The sequence below is a fragment of the Papilio machaon genome, chromosome 14, assembly GCF_912999745.1.
Source record: "Papilio machaon chromosome 14, ilPapMach1.1, whole genome shotgun sequence".
Classification (NCBI taxonomy): domain Eukaryota; kingdom Metazoa; phylum Arthropoda; class Insecta; order Lepidoptera; family Papilionidae; genus Papilio; species Papilio machaon.
In genome coordinates this window covers 6,308,338-6,329,023 of record NC_059999.1, presented here as the reverse complement: position 1 = coordinate 6,329,023, position 20,686 = coordinate 6,308,338, and the positions used below count along the sequence as shown (strand labels likewise).

Genomic DNA, 20,686 nt, shown 5'->3' with positions numbered 1-20,686 from the left:
GACTTGCAAAATATGAGAGGAAGTGCACCGATGCTGCCTCTGTAATGACTTACTCCATTATCGCCTATAATAACACAATTCACACGACAACCGGCCTTACGCCTTTTGAAGTGACATTCGGTCACACTGATACAGATAGCCCATTCAATACTCATTTTGAAAAAAGTTACACACAACAACTCGTCCGAGATCATGCTAAACGTACAAAGTTTCTATATAAACATTTAGCGGAAAGCATGTTAGACGAAAAGGAAAAGATTAGAGAAAAGAGAGGAGGAGAAGGCGAAATTCAATTTAATAAAGATGATATCATTTTTGCTAAAGCAGTCAACACCCGGAATAGTAAAGATAAAGCCAAATACACAAAAGCAAAAATCATAGGTCCCATAGAAAGAAACGTAGTCCCCGTACAAATAGGAGAACGAGAAACGAGAGTCCCTATTAAAAATATAAAACGACCTTCACAGGTGGTGGCTGATGTTGATAGGCGCACCGTCGCTGGCCCTTCATCTGAAATCACTTGAAGGCAATCCTGGAATCTTACCCGTTAAGAAAGGAAGTGCGTATTTACAAAAAGACCATTGGACAATATTAAAAGTTCTAAATTTAGACCAATTATATACAGATCTTATTAATATCGATACAAACTACCAAGTATTAGAAAACTTGTTAAATTATAATCGTTCCATACCTCTAGAATTTCTTTCTCTTGAGAAACACGTTCAATATCATCGTTTTATCACATTTGAAAAATACAGTCAACTTGTTCCTCAGCGTCTAAAAAGAGGTCTAGTTGATCCCTTAGGTTCTTTAATAAAAATTATTACCGGCAACCTTGATCACGAAGACGCTCTCAAGTACGATAAGCTTACCACAGAATTAAATAAAAACCAAATTGTTATCTCTAACAGGCTCACTTTAATCACTAAAATAATAGATGGTTTAATTAATAATACAGACCTAGTTAATACTAATATTAGACAGTTAGAAGAGAGACTTAAAATCTTTGAAACAGAATTGAGAACTCAAAAGAATTGGATATTTGGCACATATTTAATGGGATTACTTAATTTGTTTATCAATAATTATCGTACAATATTCATTAAGTTAAGTGAAATTGAAACAGCCTTAGCTCTAAGCAAATTGTCAGTTTTACATCAAAGTATTGTAAACTCTACTGAATTATTAGGTCATCTACAAGCTATATCTTTGTATGGTAATTTATTGTATACACCTACTGAAATGAATTTAGTAAAAATTGAAGAAACCATTATTGTAAAATCGTATATTAAGAAAAACCAGATAACGTTCATATTGGAAATTCCTCTTATTCATAATGTAACTTATAATTATTATAAAATCTATTCCTTACCCATCTATAATGAAAAGATAAACCTCACTATTACCATATTTCCTAATTACCCCTTCCTCATGGCAAAAGGTACGAAAACTATTCCGATTGTAAAACCTTGTCGCACCCTAGCCGCTGGAGAAGAGTTTCTTTGCACAGACAATGATAGAGCTCTATATGCAGAACCTACATGTTTGGAACAATTAATAACATTCAAAAATATCTCTAACTGTCAACAACGATCTATATTAATTGAGAACCCAAAGGTACAACAAGTAGATGACGAAAATTGGATCCTGTACAGTCGCACAGAAACCACCGTGTTACAAAATTGCAAAGACGATATTACTAGATTCTCTGTTTTTGGAACATATATGATGACCCTAAATGAACCCTGCGAGATCGTAGTGGACAATATTAAAATTTACCATCACTCCGCCTACTCCATGAATGCCGAGATTGAGCCAATGCCCATAGTGAGCCTGCCACAACTACATAGCGACATCGATACATTATCCGGTGCGCATGCACTCGATATAAAGGACGTCAACCTCGACGAGATCAAGTACATGTCACACGCGTTGAAAAACAGTGAATTAGTACATAGTGTTACAAGTGTTACCAATGTGTACAGCTCTAGCTGGTTTATACTTACGTGTGTTCTAATGTGCATCTTTATAATTTCTGCATTAATAATTTTAAGAAAATATTTGTCAAAATTTGTATGTTTGCAAAATTATCGGAAAAGCCGTAAAAACGACAAATCCGATAATTTCGCTCTTGAGGGGGGAAAAGTTATGTTGGACGCTCGCCCCTCAGCCTTAGATTAGGGCCCTGCACTTAAAGGTGCAGCGTCATAGTTTTAAGAATTAGATTATAAGTTTTACTAACAATAGTTTTAAGAAATTAGATTATAACTTCCTTTATAACTTCCTAAACGATTAGAAGTAAGCAAACCTTTAATATTGTTCTCGCCTTCGCATCGGCAGGACGTATTCGCTAGTTAAGTCTTAATTAAATGTATTTCTTTAATTAATAGTTTTAATAAATAAAGTTAGTTTTTAAAAACACACTAAGGGCATATAGAAACAAGACTAGGTATTTAGAAACCAATTAAGAATTCCTGAGACGTCCGCAAGTAGACTGCATTGACAGCGTCGACTGGGGCCCGACTGTCAGCGGATGAATATCCTATGCACTAGATATACCTACCAATTATAGAATACCTACAACTTTGGTATCATTAAATGATAAAATTAGTAACAATTAATCTTATCACAATACGAATACATGTTCGCCTTTCTTTTTATATACATTCATCTCAAATATTTTCTAAATTTGTTACTTTAAAGTTTTTCCAAATATAGTTTTAAGACGATATATCTGTAAAATTTAAAATTATTTTGCTGTAATAGTAAGAATATATACGTTAAATACCAGCATCGAAATATCTTAATAATGAATTTAAAATTTTATTAGTGAATTTTATTTTTATAACTACTAAAATAGCGCTTGATATATCCTACCTGATGTTAGATGGTTTATAAGAGGCTACCTGATATATGATCGTAATATAGTACGTGCAGGCTTATATGAGCTATATACCCTATACTTGAATTCTTCAACTCATACTTTTCGAAATATTATTTAAAAAAAAATCATTAAATGTCAGTTTAAAGATGTCTTAATAGTTTTCAAGAAGAGTATTAAGTGTTCGTGCATTCCAGTTAACGTTCAACACAAGATTACCGTTGTAACGGAAGACTGGTTCTGAAGGAAATCTTCCTTTGTTACACGCTCGCTCGTCTGCGCTTTACTTTACGCTCTTCCGATTTATGTCATCGTCTCAGAACCCGTAAACTTCACCTGCTGTATTTTTTTTATTCAACCTAACCTTATAACGAGACAAGTGAATTTAGTAGGAAAAAACGCAAAGATATAAAAGAAAAAGTTTATATAATAACTAGCTGTCGCCCGCGACTCCATCATCCAGCAAGTAGCCTATGTGTTCTTCCAGACTATGTCATAAACCTATGCCAAATTTCGTCAAGATCCGTTGACCCGTTCCGGAGATACCTTCAAACATCCATCCATCCATCCAAACGTTCACATTTATAATATTTGTAAGTTATTTTTTGTACATATTAAATCTGATTTGAGTATAATTGATAAAGAAAACCTATGTTATTTTGTTATTACGTTCACCATCTTACTGCAATTGCAGATGTTTATGGGTAATGATCACTTCGATATTTTGTCGAATTCAAGTAGCCGCTTGCTCGTTTGTTCATTCCATATTTATGAAGATATATTATTTTTAATACAATGTTTGCATTGAATATTTATGAGCTATATGGTTCACTTATATCCATTCAGCCTCGTAACGCCCACTGCTGGGCATAGGCCTCCCCCAAAAATCACCACAGTGATCGGTCCTGTGCAACCCGCATCCAGGATACTCCCGGTTCACTTATATACCAAATCAAATTCTAAAAACTAAAATTAGTAGAATCAAATATTCTATGAAATTCTTTCGTAAAGTAATTAATAAGAAAACTCATTCATTTAATATTTAAAAAGGATTAAAATTTCCATTATGTTGAAATGCTTTAAGAATTATTTGAATTGAAACATTCGTAAAAGCGTAAAATTAAAACCGTTAAGCATGAAATTGTAAGTAAAGGATTTTTATTAAAACGTTGTAATACTTCAATGAATTTATTCGATTTAAAAATAGAATTTACGTTAAAAAATTTAAAATTTATTTTTAAAAATTCAAAATTTATTTTTAAAAATTCAAAATTTTTTTTTAAAAATTCAAAATTTTTTTTTAAAAATTCAAAATTTTTTTTAAAAATTCAAAATTTATTTTTAAAAATTCAAAATTTATTTTTAAAATTCTAATAGGCAATATTTATAACTCTTTAAATTAATAATTTTTTTATTAGGATGTTTAATTAATTATAGACAGTCTCAAGTATTTTTTATATTTAAACTATAATTTCATATAACCGTACGTTTTCATTGTCACAACACATGCATAAAAACATATTTAAACTTTTTTACAGAGAAAAGATCAAGGCAACGTGAAATGTAGCCACAAAAATTTCCAATAAGAAAAACACGTATAAAGATTGACATATTTGTGTTTGATAGCAAAACAAATAAAATTTAAAAGCTGACACATAACAATTATAGTGTTTAATTGAAACAAATAAATTGTACACAAAAAGCATGAATTCACTTTTTGTTTTAAAAATGACTACATTTTAATAACAATGTTCGAATACAATCAATTTATTCACGTGGAGACATAAAAAACCGACAAGCTAAAGTTATTTAAAAATGGAATTAATGTTTTTCTTGTTTACTTATTAAAAGTAAACATTTATGTTACTAGCTTTTACCCGCGACTCCGTCCGCGCGGAATAAAAAATAGAAAACGGGGTAAAAATTATCCTATATCCGTTTCCTGGTTCTAAACTACCTGCCCACCAATTTTCAGTCAAATCGATTCAGCCGTTCTTGAGTTATAAATAGTGTAACTAACACGACTTTCTTTTATATATATAGATGTCCAATCAATAATGATTTAAATAACTTCTGTTAAATAAAAATACTAAATTTAGTAATGCCTACTGCTATTTTGATTAGTATCAAGTATTAAATACTTAGTACTAAATATTTAATACTTGATACTATGAGTATTAAATACTTAATTACAAAGGATTATGATTCGCTTCGATTAATTTGGGAACAGCCTTACGTTAAAAAATTATGCCTTTTCCGTATATTTACCTACAAATATATCTACATTACGTTATGTAATCAACTGAATATTTTGCATGAATCTGTATTGAATAATTAATAACATCGGATTGTGTTGAAATCGTATGTTAAAAGTAAATTTATCAAGTATTTATATGAGCGCAGAGTAACCGACCTCGAACTCATCAATTTTTCACGTATTAAAACCAAAATCGTTGACATTAAGTTTCATTTGAACAAAAGACTTGTTTACATATTAAAAAAAATAATGAAGAAATGAAATGTACCTTATTAGATGGGTTCTATTTTCAAAATTATTGAGTTAGTAAATTATTTAAAACTAGCTTTTACCCGCGACTCCGTCCGCGCGGAATAAAAAATAGAAAACGGGGTAAAAATTCTATGTCCGTTTCCTGGTTCTAAGCTACCTGTCCACCAATTTTCAGTCAAATCGATTCAGCCGTTCTTGAGTTATAAATAGTGTAACTAACACGACTTTCTTTTATATATATAAGATTAAAATCATGAGTCAGAATTTAAGACTAAACTTTTAATAACAATACTACTTTTTAAACTTAATATAAATGGCTAACACACACGCAAGTTGTCCGGTGTCCGTATCGACTAGTTTCGAGTCCATCTGGGGCTCTTCCTCAGGCCGAGTGGGAGTAATATTATTATTTCGGAGTCGCGGTCCGTATTATATTTAAAATAATGTCTCCCGAAAGTTTAAATAATTTAATCATATTTCTTTGTTATTTAATTGAACTGTTTTTATTAATTTTTTATACGTGAAAATAAAGTACACTAATATAGATAAAAATATAGACGTAAAAAGGGACTAGTGGCGTGTTACAATATAACAATATTATTTTCTAAATCAATATGCTTTTTGGAACATAAATTCTAAACAAGTTTAATTAAACATGTTCCGCGCGTGGGTAAACCAAACTAAATGATACAATACCTTTGTTAAATATCATTATTTTAATCAAGCAATTCTGTTATGATTTATATATACAGAATGTTAATTAATGTACTCGAAACTAATGACTAGTATTAGAAATAAATAATATACGTAAGTGTTTATATTTTAATTTGGATGCTGTTCTCTAACACTCTCTAACTCTAACTCGCTTGCGCGTTTGCCTCATTACAATATTAAAAAAACATGAAGAAGAAAGAAGAAACTTAAGAAAGCATGAAATAATGATGATTTAATATGTATAAGTGTCGAGAGTGACCTCAAAATGGCATTATATTTAATACAGGTTTAACATCATAAAAATATTAGAGGGACTAAATATCTACCATAAATTATACAAGAATGACCATTTACACAGACATTCTTGTCTTACAAACTGGTAGTAAGAGTAAGGGCATTGAAATATTGTTTACATTTTCTTGAATATTGTTATGCTAATTAGTATGGTCGTACTATTTTATTTATTCAAATACAGTTATTGGTGGCGCAGTTGAGAGGTAGTAATATAAATTAATTGTTAACTTGATGTACATACTCGTATACGCTACGATTTTCTATACTTAATTAATGTAGTGTCGCGAACCACAGGATGTTCATGTTTACAAAACTCGCTACAGGATGCGCTTATTTTTTATTTCTACTTGATACTTATTCGATTCGTCAGATCTATGGCTTTATTTTTGAAGACTCCGTTAATATTTAAGAGGTTTCCAAATATTTTTACACGATAGGGGTACATCCTGAAATAGGTTTAAAAACTTTAGTGTACAGTACCGATCAACGAGCGAAATTTAGCTTCAATTTTTAATAGAGAATAAAAAAAATTATGTTCGTTAAATTTTACTGAAAATAAACTTCACTGATTTGTTTGAATGATGTAGAAGCTTTGTTGAATATTTCATCTATTTGTATGTGAGAAATATGTCGACTGTAACATTTATAGTGACTAAATTGGAGTAAAAATAAATGGAGTAAATATAAATCTTGTTTATATCACATATTCTGTGTCAACTCGACATAATATCTCATACTAAAAGTAATATTTAATATCTAATATATTAAATTCAAATGTTTAGATGGTCGGATGGATGTTTGTTGGAAGCTATCTCCGGGACAGTTCAACGCATCTTGACGAAATTTAGCACCGATGTTGAACATAATCATAAAGAACAGATAGGCTACTTACGAGTATTTTAATTCCATGTAGGCGTAGTTTACCTAAAGTTAAATACGTATAAATATTAAATAATAATTCTCGAACCATAAGTTTCCAGCTTAAAATTTAAACAAAGTCATAGTTTCGGCTCTATCTTTTTAAAGAAAATTAAAGGGATGATGTAATTTTTTTGTATGGATATTACAACAGTGGAAATTCACAGTGAGAAAGGTCTTAGAAAATCGGATATTCACTCTAAGTCTTCACAAGTGCTGTTAAAGGAGCCGAGATAGGTGAAGGGTATTCAAAGAAAATCCATCCCAAGCTTGTAACAAGAATAGAATAACAATAAGAACTACTATAACAAGCAATTTATTTTTTTATGAAAACATTGTGTTATTATGTACAAAATAGAAAATAAAAAATAAGTAATTATAAAGTATTACTTAAAAACCTTTTTTAAGTAAAATGTATTTTTTGAAAATTCCCCCTCCAAAGTTCTAAAATAAAGGTTGAAAATTTGTATTGATTTAATAAATTCATCTTCAACGAAGACGGAGCTGCAGGCGCCAGATAAATATTTCTGAACGAAAACACTCATCCTTTGCACTTTTTCGATAACGCAGTCATTAAGTATGGAGGCGGAATCTCGTCAAACTGTATAAATTCCATCTTAGATTAAATGTTATAAAAATATTTTAGTCAAAATAAATTCATGGTTATAGTAAAATTTTACAGCTTAGTGAATTTCGAGATTCGTGTAAGCGTAAAATTCGGGTGAGCGTGAAATGCTAACAAAGGATTCGAATAAAATGATTCTTGCTTTATTACCATCGTATTTTGATCTGTTTGATTAACATAATTTCGGTTTTAAAATCTTTCTTTTATTATTATAACTTATATTTCATTGAGCTTCAATTAGCTCGGAGCCTACCCAAATTAGGCTTTAACCTTAGGCAACCACACTGGCCCAGTGCGGGCTGTATGACTTCACAAATATACCATTCAATTAACAACGTAGCATAAAATAGAAAAAAAAAACAGACCGAGGTGATCATCGACACCCATAGACATCCGCGAACGCCAGAAGAATTGCAGGTGCGTTACCGGCGTTTGACAAAAAAAATAGGTTCGCTTCCTAAAGGACTCTAAGTCTTACTGGTTTTTAATGCGGCCGAGGGCAGACCGTTTAACAACGCGGACTCGCGTAGCAGGAAATTAAACCAGAACCGCATTGTTGAGGAATAGCAGCCATCCAGGTGGTGTGGATGGTACCTGGCGGTTTGGCGTGTCGTCCGATGACGAGACTGGGTGATAGGAATCATTCCAAGTAGTTCTTCGAAACACTTCCCGTGGTATGTACGATTAAAAATGCAGAGGGATCTGAAGACCCTCCGCAAGGCCAGAGTATAAAGCCAATCTATAATAACTTGGTTTCTTACGATTCCAGTCGCTCACCGTTGTATTGACATAACAATACAATCTGTTCTGTTATAATTTGAACCAATAGCTTCATTTAATTTAAACTTGTTTTCAACATGGACATTTCGAGGAATCTAGATTACATGAAATAATGTGAATCCTCACCAAAACGTTGGCAAATGTTTAGACAGTTAGTACAAATGAGACGCGCTAACAACTTGTCAAATGAATTGTTGAAACTCAACAAGTTCCGACGTGTCTGTCTGTTCGCAAAGTTTAGGGATATATCCAGATAAATTTATGTCAAACCAATATATCAAATGTCTTGTTTCAACTTATAATTTTACAAACAAATACATAACCATAAAATAACTTAATTATTTATCCATAATACAGATTCATATATTTAATTTTATTTTTCATTGTTAAAATCTGTTACAGAATCGATGCTAATAACATATGCCTTTTATAACTTTTTTAATCACATACATATAACTCACTTCACACTTAGTTGATTACAATGAGTTAATAATAAATTACTTGAAAAGTTTTTCGTGAAAAACTTCCAAATACAAAAGTTGAAAAAAGACTCCTAATTGGAAGAGTACTTTACAAATTATACAGAGCGAAAACTTAAGAACTAAGTTAAATAATTTCTTATTGTATTATAAAGAAATTGTATAACTTCGTACCTGGTGTATAATTTTGACTAAAAAATCTTTTAGTTTGAGAAAAGGTTCCTCTTTATTTTTTTTGACAGCGAGAATATTTTGTCTTAAAATTGAGTATTAATTATTACTGATGTTAACAATCTAGTCCCCATTTACCATTATATAATATATTTAACAGTGATATCATCTGCCGTTTTATGGTGCAAAAAGATCTAGTTTTCGTCCTTCTAATCCATCCATCTTCCATCATTTCAATTTAACTTAGATTTCTTAATTAACGTAGTTAACGAAATGTAACTTTATATTGTAGTAACTTACATTTTAATACAAAACTTAGATGTATACAATTTCTTAAGTTTTCTCGGCCCAAATTTGTTGTGCCAAGGAGTAAAGTTTACAATTTCACGTGGTTATAATTAATCTGGAGCACACTCTCCGGGGATTTAATCATGACGTATCTACATATATTTAAGCAAAAATGGTTATCTCAAAAATGTAGATTTTTTTTATTGCTCATACAACAATAACCCGTAACCCAGACGGGTAGGCAGAGACCATGGAGCTCCATTTGGCGTGATCCTGACCTGGCTGCTTCAACAGTTATACCCCGACGTATACAAGCACTTCGGTTTCGGGAGATTTTAACACCGCCCTTCTTGATTCATCAATCTAGACGGTAAAAGTCCGTTTGGAATGGCCCCGACTTACGCTGCCGATCACCGCGAATCACCGTGAAATTAATAATAAAAAATAAAAAAAACGTTTTTGTCTCATCGTAAAATTCGTGGACAACACTGTTTAAAAAAAACTCTTATATTATGTATTTCTAAAACAAGACAGAACTTCAAGACAGTCTTTATATTGTGGTTAAAAAGATCTATACAATCAATTTTTTAATCTGTCTCACTTTTTCCACAACTAAACAGAAAAGCAACAACGTAGTTATAAAATAAATTAAGAGAAAATAAAACTTTTATTCAAAATTCGATCTTACGAAGTAAAATTCTTCACGTTTCGTCAGTAATAAGCATTTTACAAACCGGGGGTAGATGAGGAAAAAATTCTTTTCTATAGTTGTTTCTATTCCCATTTAAAATTGCTTTCATAGAATATGTAGTAACCCGCTGTTTTTAAAAAGCTTTCATTAAAAAACCTTCTTTCATGAAATAGGCGTCTTTCATCACAAATTTCTTTTTACTCAACAAATAATGAAATAGAATTTTAAGCGATAGACTTTAATAAATAGAACTTATTTACATTCATTTGAATACAGATTTGCCTTTACTTATTCATATCTTTGACACTTAAACATTAAATTGATTGGATCTTAAGAAAGGAAAATCTTTTCATAAATTGTTTTCAATATTCTATTTAACATATTCTTCAACATAAAGCATGATTATCGGACAATCGACAGCCAAACAACGTTATAAAACAGTAGTAAAATGTTTAAAACAGGTTAAATAAGCGATTTTTTTTTTTTATAAGAGAAGGGGGCAAACGAGCAGCGGGAACACCAAGGTGTTCATCGACGCCCATGGACATCAAAATTGATTTTTACAAAATTACAAGCCTAATGGTATTCACTACCTTTTTAAAAATAAAAGTATTTGATTTTTTTTTTAAATATAGCAAAACTATTAAAAAATGTTTCTTGACAGCAAAATTGACTGGGAAATTAGTATTAAAAACGTAATACGCTAGGATAAAAATAAAAGCAAAGTAAGTAAGAAATATACATTACAGCTGTAGCAGCAGATGGCAGATTTACATTTTCTTCGTGTAATGAACACACAAAAAATTTTACCAGAACTTTTTGAATGCGCATGTTAAATGCTTTAAAAAAATTAAGCTTGGTGTTTTTGGTTTTAAATTAGACTTAAGATTAACGCAAGATAATCTCATTTATCTATTTAAAATATAGATTTTTGACTATCCGAAAGCTTTTTATAAAAAAAATTGTATTCGAGTAGTTTTTTTTTTACCGAAAGAAGCATTCAAATTATTTGTACGAGTAATTCTTATAAAGAGGTTAATAATACTAACAATAAACTGTTACCTACTAAATCTTATTTATATAAAAGTTACGATTAAGATGTTAAGATTTTTATATAAGAAAAAATAATAGACCATACATTTTTTTTAAATGAACAAAAAAATATTTGTAAAATGCGGGTAGATGTTAGGTTTGATATTTATTGCAAACGACACAGCACAGTGTTTATATGTCGATGGCAACAGCTGTCTCTTGTCGTATAAACTTCAAAATTCCACTCCCTAAAACATTATCTAACCGCCCAAATTGTTAAAAAAATGTTTTAATTTTTGACAAGGGTTGGAATAATTTGTCGAGTAACTTCCGTTCTTTTATAAACGTTTAAGAGAAAATTGTTTGAAGCCAGAAACAACAGAAAAATTCATTAGAGATACAACTGTACAAAAACGTATTATGCTCCTTATTATATTAAAAATACGCAGATAACATGTTATACAAGTGTTCCACAGTTGAAACTCAATGTTAAGATGAATGGAAGTTCAAAAGATTTAGTGGGTCTAGCAAGAATATTTATGACAATCGATATCGTATCATTATAAATAAAATTTGTATAATATCAGGAATAAATTACACCAAAAATCTTATACTAATTTTGACAGAATTGTTGATGAAGATTCGAATGCGATTGTCGCAAGTATTCCTGCTAGGCCCACAAATATTCCATTCGACTGTGAAATATAATTTTCACAGTTCCCATTCAGTCCATTGAAACGATTCATAAAATACTGTTTGTGTTTCCATTTAATTCTGTTTAAATTATTTTATAGAGTCTTTTAATAATGTATCTTAAGAGTTTAATAGAAAATTAAGCTAAGAGATTTAATTCCGAGATTTCTTAATCTTATACTTAATATCTAAGCGTTTAAAACGACAGAGGTCCTTTCTTAATGTAGAATACGGAGTCGTTCCAGTGGGTTTAGCTAGATTTAGTGTAACCACACGAAAATACTTCGTAAGCGGTTTTGGCGTTCGTGCGGTGCTCTCGTATTTAATACAAACCTATTTTGTGTATAAACGTAAATTACATTTTCAAACATAATTTATTAATCTTCTTATCTTATGTATAATATTTTCGTGTCACAATATTAGTTACCATACTCCTCCGAAACGAGTTGTTCGATTTTTATGAAATTTTATATTCATATTAAGTAGTTCTAAGAATATGCTACTATCTATTTTACATACCCCTAATTGATAAGGTTTATCTACCCCAGATTTTTATTTTTTGGACAAAATTTTTCTATACTAGTAATTCCTTAGAAATAATTTCTGTATATGGCAAAACAACGTTTACCGGGTCAGATAGCAATGCATAATAAATCTATATCAAGAACAGAATTGATCGTTTGGTTTATGTATAAACTCTAAAACTATTGTCGTTGTTAGTTTATTTTTATAATAATAAACTATACCTTCATCATCATCAGCTCACTATACGTCCCCACCGAGGGGCTCGGAGCCTACCCCAACTTAGGGGTGTTTAGGCCATAGTCAACCACGCTGGCCAAGTGCGGGTTGGTTGACTTCACACAAATCATTGAATTTCTTCTCAGATATGTGCAGGTTGCATCACGATGTTTTCCTTCACCGTATACCTTGCTGTAATTAATCATTATAAATACCAAATTCATGTGATAATTATAGTAGTAATATGCTAAACATGTATAGGATAACTGGCTAATTATAGTATCAACAAACGTGCTAGATATTTCGAATATGACATTTTGGCACGATCTGCCAGATTTACCTGAACACGTTTTACTAATTCGTATAATTATTGCCTCGTTAGTGGAACTTAATATATTAAAATATTAGGATAAATAGTAATCTTCCTAGTAGTTTTCCTAGAAGTTTTCCTGATAGTCCTCTTGCATTTTCCCCTATGAAGAGTCGACACAGTATATATTTTTTTTCGTTCGATATGATAGAATATATTTTTTACCTATAACTTACGTAACAGCACTAATATTATAAATCTAATAAACTTCCGACGAGCGTCTATAATGCTAATATGCTGTAAGCCAATTTCCGTTCAGTGAAAAAAAAATATATAAAGTGAACAGAGTATAAAATAGTTTTCTAAAACATATGCTTAGAAATAAATCCCTTTGCTCGTTAAAAGTAAATAATATATCTTATCAATACATTTCAATTTTATATATTGCAATAGTCGTATAAGCTAAAATTAACGCTTTTCAATTCTAATACTCTAATTTTAAAATATCTTGAGAAGTAATTTTGTTCATTTGGTTTTTTATCCAACTAAAATCTTTTGCTTTCGGATGAAAGCTAAAATAGGTCAAAAGTAATCCTAGTGGGATGTAAATAAAACGTAATACTATGTACGATATTTTTTTAAGATTTTTTTTACCAAAAATAACGTATTATATTATTCTTTTTTAGTAACACGATAAAACCTTTTTGATGTATTTACTTAAGAAAGTACTTCTTTAGATAAAATTATGCAATTACGAAAAAAAAATAAACTTAGAAAATAACACTTGTAACGAAATCTGAATTCTAGCAAGAATTAAAATGAAATCCAGTAACAATAAAATAAATGGTATATTAATGCTACAAGTAATAAATGTATAAAATTAAAAGTACTTTTCAGCCGAACTGGAAGCGGGATTTTTATCCGAAATAATCCTCTTAACAAAATGCAAATTGTATGAGCACGTTCATATTACTGTGTTTTCATATTATTGCATATTACAAATACAGAATTAAACAATACAAATACATTTCTTGTTTAATTCTTTTTTTTACTTGAAGGATAATTATAAAAAAATCTTTAGCAAAATTAAACATATCGCATTCTTTCAAAAGTTGACTGTGGAAGAGTCTTAAGTTGAAACTATCACATAGTATATTGAGCAACTGTACAAAATTATATTAAATTTTTTATTCAATAAGAAAACACTATGTGTGAAAATTACTTTCAATACAAATTTATACTTTGTTACAAAGCTTTCTTTACGACTTTCCAAACAGTACTTTTGCAACATATTTCAAAACAAAAAAGTAAATAATAAAGTAGAAATTATTATTAATATTTTACTCAACGGTACAATACCGCAGGTGTGTGGTAAAATATTTCCAAAGTAAATATACTATGCAAAAAAAACATTCGCCTAACATCATGCATGAAAATATCTCATTCTAGTTTTAATTGTATGTAGAGAGTTGAAGAGAGATCTATGGTTGAGGGTACAAATCCTGCCATTCGAAGACCATCGTAAACCATATCTTAGCGTTAGCTTAGTAGAAATGCTTACAACATATATCAGTAAATTAACAAAAATCTACTAAAAAAAATTCAAACAGTAATAAATTTATTAATTAATCTTTGTACTTGGTGCTTATGTAGGCAACTTTAAAATAATTAATCAAACGTCGTTTAAAGACAGTGTTGCGGACCTCTTTGCTTTTTTGATAACCGATGTAGTTTTCTATTATTGACAATCATATTTTTATTATATTGCTTCTTGACGTTTGGCTGTCGTGGAGGAGGGCGAACTGCAGGCCGAACTTGCCGCTCTCGACGCGGAAGCCGCTTCAAGTCGCAGCAGTCGCAGTGGTTCGGCCAGGATCAGCGGAGAAAGAACAGAAAGATGGGTACAAAGTTTAGGACAGCCAGTTTGCGTTGGCGAAGATACAGTTATTAGAGGCATCCCCGCAGTAGGGCGCGAGCAAGTAATAGTTCCGCCTCCCGGCCACCAGGCACCTCTGCCGGCCACTGGGTCAACTGCATCCCCTTTTAACAGTTTTTTTCACCAGAAGCAACTTTCGAACGTCAATAGGCCGTCCGAGGCGGCCATGCTATGCGTTGGCGAAGATACAGTTAATAGAGGCATTCCCGTAGTAGGGCGCGAGCAAGTAATGGTTCCGCCTCCCGGCCACCAGGCACCTCTGCCGGCCACTGGGTCAACTGCATCCCCTATTAACCGTTTTGTTCTTCAGAAGCAATTTTCAAACGTCACAAAAGCGTCCGAGGCGGCCGTGTTAACGCGACCGCTCATATCCACGGAGCTTGATCAGAGTAGCCTGCTTCAAGCTGTTGCTGACACTGCAGCTGCGGCCAAGGCGCTTGCTACTTCGCACCGTCATAAACATAAGATAGAATTGTTTCCTTTCGACGGAGACGCTTTAACATGGCTACATTTTAAACGTATTTTTAATTTAACCAAAAGCAATTTTTCAGATATTGAAAATATTAGTAGGTTACAAAATGCTCTTCGCGGCGCGGCCCGAGATGCAGTTGGGTCACTGTTGCTGGCTACAGAGGACCCAAACGATATAATTAGAGCTCTGGAGGAGAACTTCGCTCGCCCGGAAATTATAGTATTTAAGGAAGTCTCCGCTCTAAAAAATCTACCACGTTTGGGAAATGACTTGAAAGAGTTAATTACGATAACGAATAAGGTACGTAATTCTATATCTTCTTTTAAAATACTGGAACAAGTTGAGTACTTGCACTCTCCAGAACTATTTCACGCCGTCTTAGGAAAATTAAACCCGGTTACTAAAGTAAGATGGACGGACTTCGCTATGCAAGATACTACAGGGCGTCCTAAATTGGAGATTATGTCTGATTTTTTGAGGCGCGAGTTAGATCAACTTATTCGGTTCGGTTTATCACCGGAATCTTGCTCAATCCAACATTCACCACAAAACTCTCAAGTAAACAAACCGTATAAACGGGAAAACATTCACATAGTTACACACTCTAAACCTAATTCTAAGGTGGTGTCTACTCAAAAGCCTGAATGCGCGTTTTGCAAAAAAGATCACAATATTAAGTCATGTTCCGAGTTCAAAGCCTTATCTGTTGATGAAAGGTGGGTATGGCTGCGTGAGGTAAAAGCGTGTTATAGATGTCTTAAGCGTTATTCACATCAATGGAAAACATGTAAAGTTAACCCTTGTGGTGTCGATGGGTGTTTATTACGTCATCATCCGTTACTGCATGGTAAACAACCCGCTTCTTCTATCAATACTGCGTTCGACACGCAATCCGCCGAAAATGATCATTCGACTACGCAGCACGAGCCTACATCTGTCGAAAAGGTAATAATTTCTACCACGTCTACAGGTGTTCAAGAACCCAGCTCTATCTTAACTATGTGCCCACGTATATTTCTGAAAATCTTACCTGTTACTGTCTCTGGTCCCTCAGGAAGTTGCAATGTTTACGCACTTCTCGACGACGGTAGCACTGCTACGCTCATCGACTCAAGTATTGCTGCTCAAATAGGTGCGACAGGGCCTCACCAGAAAATAACGGTCAATGGTATCGGTGGTCTTAGTAGAAACGCTACGATATCGTATGTAGATTTTCACATTAAGGGTAGGCACACACGAGACACATTTTTAGTGAAAAATGCGAGAGCTATGGAGTCTTTATCTCTGCGTCCTCAAACAATTAGGCAGGAAACTATTGCTTCTTTCGCACATTTAGCAGATTTACCTTGCAACGTAACTTACGAAGATGCTACTCCATCAGTTTTAATTGGGGCGGAGCATTGGCATTTGTCCATCAGCAGCGAGGTAAGGTGTGGTGGTAAGAATGAACCCGTTGCCTGTTTAACTGCCTTAGGCTGGGTGCTTTATGGAATCGCGAGCAGTAAAACTAAATTAGTGGAGTTTGTTAACCACGGTGTGTGTATCGAACCTTCCGATGACGAGAAATTAGACTCTCTTATTAGGGAACAATACAAAATTGATTCATTAGGTATTTCTAAAAAAGAAACTCTACATTCTAAGGCAGATAAACGTGCAGTCGAGATCTTAGAAAAGACTGCTAGACGTCTCCCCACTTCTGGTCGATTTGAGGTTGGTATGCCGTGGCGTGACGATATACAGCGCATTCCCGACAGCTACCCTCAAGCCATGTCACGATTTTTAAGTCTAGAAAGGCGCATGGCTAAAGACGCTGACTTTGCAAAAGCATATGACGTGTTCATTTCAAACATGATAGCGAAAGGTTATGCAGAAGAATGTGCTCCTGAGTCATACTACGCCAACCACATTAAAGATAAACAATCTTCTTTTATGAGGCTATATTTACTCCATTTTGGCGTGTACCACCCTCAGAAACGTAAGCTTCGTGTAGTTCACGACGCCGCAGCCACGAATGAAGGCGTCAGCCTAAACTCTTTGTTGTTACCTGGCCCAGACCTGCTTCAGCCTTTGTTAGGTATTTTATTTCGGTTTCGCGAGGGTCGTATTGCTCTCACTGCTGATATCCGGGAAATGTTCCCTCAAGTAAGGATCAGGGAGCAAGATAGGGACGCTCTCCGGTATCTCTGGAGGTCAAGCAGAGACCAACCAATAAAGGAGTTTAGGATGACAGCCGTCATTTTCGGTGCGTGCTGCAGTCCATTTATAGCACAATTTATTAAAAATAAAAACGCTTGTGAGCACGAAAGTTTATTTCCTAAGGCAGCTCATGCTATTTTGTATAATCATTATATGGACGATTATATTGACTCTCTCGATGACGTTCAAGAGGCAGCACAACTGGCGGCAGATATTGTTACCGTACACAGCGATGCCTGCTTCGAAATACGGGGCTGGATTTCCAACGACCCATCAGCGCTGAAATTTATTCCTGCTGATCTTAGGGCCACTCAACCGTCGTCGGAAATCAATGTTGGCAGCTGCTCTGCAAATAATATTAGAGCATTAGGAGTATTGTGGAATCCCACAACAGATAATTTAGGGTTCCGTTCAGGGTTAGGTGAAACATTTCCGAACCCTCTCACAAAACGCAAAGTTCTTTGTCACCTCATGCGTGTGTACGACCCGTTAGGCTTATTAGCTCCAATAGTTGTAAAGGGTCGAATTTTATTCCAACAAACGTGGAGGTCTAATGTCGACTGGGACACCGAGTTCCAACCCACGGAAGCATTAAGGTGGTCTGATTGGTTTCAGGAGTTGTCAAAAGTTACTTCTTTGGAAATTCCACGTTGGTATTCTAACTCTAAAAACTTTGAACCAACTCAAAGGGAGTTACACGTTTTTGCTGATGCAAGTGAGCTCGCTTACGCATGTGTCGCTTATTGGCGTCTTTTGTACTCAGACGGCAGCATCGAGCTTTCTCTCATCTCTAGTAAGGCAAGAGTTACACCCTTGAAACCTACCTCTATCCCACGTTTAGAGCTCCAGGCCGCTTTAATAGCTTCTCGTCTCGCGGTCACCATTAAGGACAGTCATAGAAAACAACCGGCACATACCTTCTTTTGGACTGATTCTATGACAGTCCTTCAGTGGTTACGTAGTGACGCGCGCTCTTTTAAGCCTTTTGTTGCCCATCGTTTAGGCGAAATTATTGAAAACTCTTGCGTCAGAGACTGGCGATGGGTACCAACAGACTTGAATGTTGCCGATGACGCTACCAGAACGCGATCAATTAACCTCGACGCGTCCCACAGATGGTTCCGCGGACCATCTTTTCTATTTAAATCCTTTGAGGACTGGCCTACAGAGCCGAGGTATGCCTCACCAAATACCGATGAACTCAAGACCAATAGTTTTGAGTTGGTCGGACTAACTTCCTTTGTCGAAGAGTTACCGACACCTGTCACAGCTATTTTTGCCAATTTTAGTAATTGGCAGCGCTTATTACGTGCCACAGCCCGGGTACTTCAAGCTGCGGCAAAGTTTGGTGTAATTTTGGCTTCCTTCAGAAATTCTAAATTGAAAGGCGAAGTTGTTTGTGCCCGCCATCCTTCAGCGTCCACTACCCTACCGCCTCTTAGTGCAGATTTAATAAAGGCCGCTGAAAGGCAAATTCTGCAACGAACACAGCTCGAGAGCTTTTCCATAGAATTTCTTCATGTCCTGAATTCGAAGCCTATTCCTCCGAACAGTCGTCTCAAAAAACTGTCACCCGCTTTGGGAGAGGACAAATTACTGCGGTTAGCCGGAAGAATTAAAGCCGCAGAAGGCATTGATCCTGACACACGCTTTCCCATCCTTCTTGACGGTCGTCACCCAATTGTACGTTTATTGGTACAATTTTATCATCGAAAAGCGGGTCACGCAAATTATGAACTAGTCGTGAACGAATTAAGACAAAAATACTGGTTGTTAAGGCTGAGGAACACAGTGAGAACAGTAGCTAAAGAGTGTCTGATCTGCAGAATTAGAAAGTCCTTGCCGGTGAACCCGAAAACAGGAGATCTGCCACCTGAAAGATTAGCTCACCATCGACGGCCCTTTACTTTTACGGGCCTGGACTACTTCGGCCCCATAAGCGTCACTATCGGGCGCAGGCATGAAAAACGTTATGTGGCTCTTTTCACCTGTTTAACTGTCAGAGCCCTTCACCTGGAGATGGTACATAGTCTATCTACTGACTCTGCCATCATGGCTATTAGAAGGTTCATTGCAAGACGGGGCTCTCCAGATACTATTTTTTCGGACAACGGAACCTGCTTTGTTGGTGCCAATCGCATTCTCAGAGAGTTCTACGGTGAAAATGTCGAAGATTTCATGAGCACTCAAGGAATACGCTGGAAGTTCACCCCACCAGCAGCACCTAATTTTGGAGGATGTTGGGAGCGCTTGGTGCGATCAGTTAAAGTAGCTCTGAACGCAACATTAACCGAACGAGCTCCAAAAGAAGAAACCCTAAGCAGTTTACTAGCCGAGGCAGAAGCCATTGTCAATTCACGTCCATTAACTCATGTATCTACAGATCCTGACGACCCGACAACACTCACACCATTTCATTTCTTAATCGGTTCTTCGTCCGTGCAGACCCTACCTACTGCCTTGAATGATCACGATTTGGTCAGCCGTTCTGAATGGAGGAAAGCATTGAGGCTAGCGGATCATTTTTGGTCACGTTGGATGCGCGAGGTTCTCCCGACACTACAACCACGTGAGCAGCCAAGAGGCAACCGCAGTTCAACAGCTCTTCAAGAGGGTGACATAGTGATCATAGCTGATTCTAACTTACCCCGTGGGACATGGCCACGAGGCCGTGTCGCGAAAACGTACCGTGGGAAAGATGATGTGATAAGGGTAGTGGACGTCGCAACAGCAGGGGGTATGCTACGCCGACCCGTACGAAAGCTGGTTAGGCTCTCCACCTAAGGCCTTGACTGACCTTGGTTTGAATAACCAGTTTGTGCTTAGCTGCACGAGGGGGAGGATGTTGCGGACCTCTTTGCTTTTTTGATAACCGATGTAGTTTTCTATTATTGACAATCATATTTTTATTATATTGCTTCTTGACGTTTGGCTGTCGATTACCCTTTTTCTTTCT

At 34.6% G+C, this 20,686-nt stretch overlaps 1 protein-coding gene across 1 annotated transcript; it reads left to right on the top strand.

The window, feature by feature from the left end:
• The first annotated feature begins 1,431 nt into the window (after window positions 1-1,431).
• LOC106720812 lies at window positions 1,432-20,514 on the top strand. Its single transcript, XM_045681094.1, has 3 exons — window positions 1,432-1,950; window positions 14,923-15,514; window positions 15,614-20,514. Exons 1-3 carry the CDS (start codon window positions 1,432-1,434, stop codon window positions 20,512-20,514), a joined length of 6,012 nt encoding a protein of 2,003 aa, XP_045537050.1.
• Window positions 20,515-20,686: the final 172 nt, after the last annotated feature.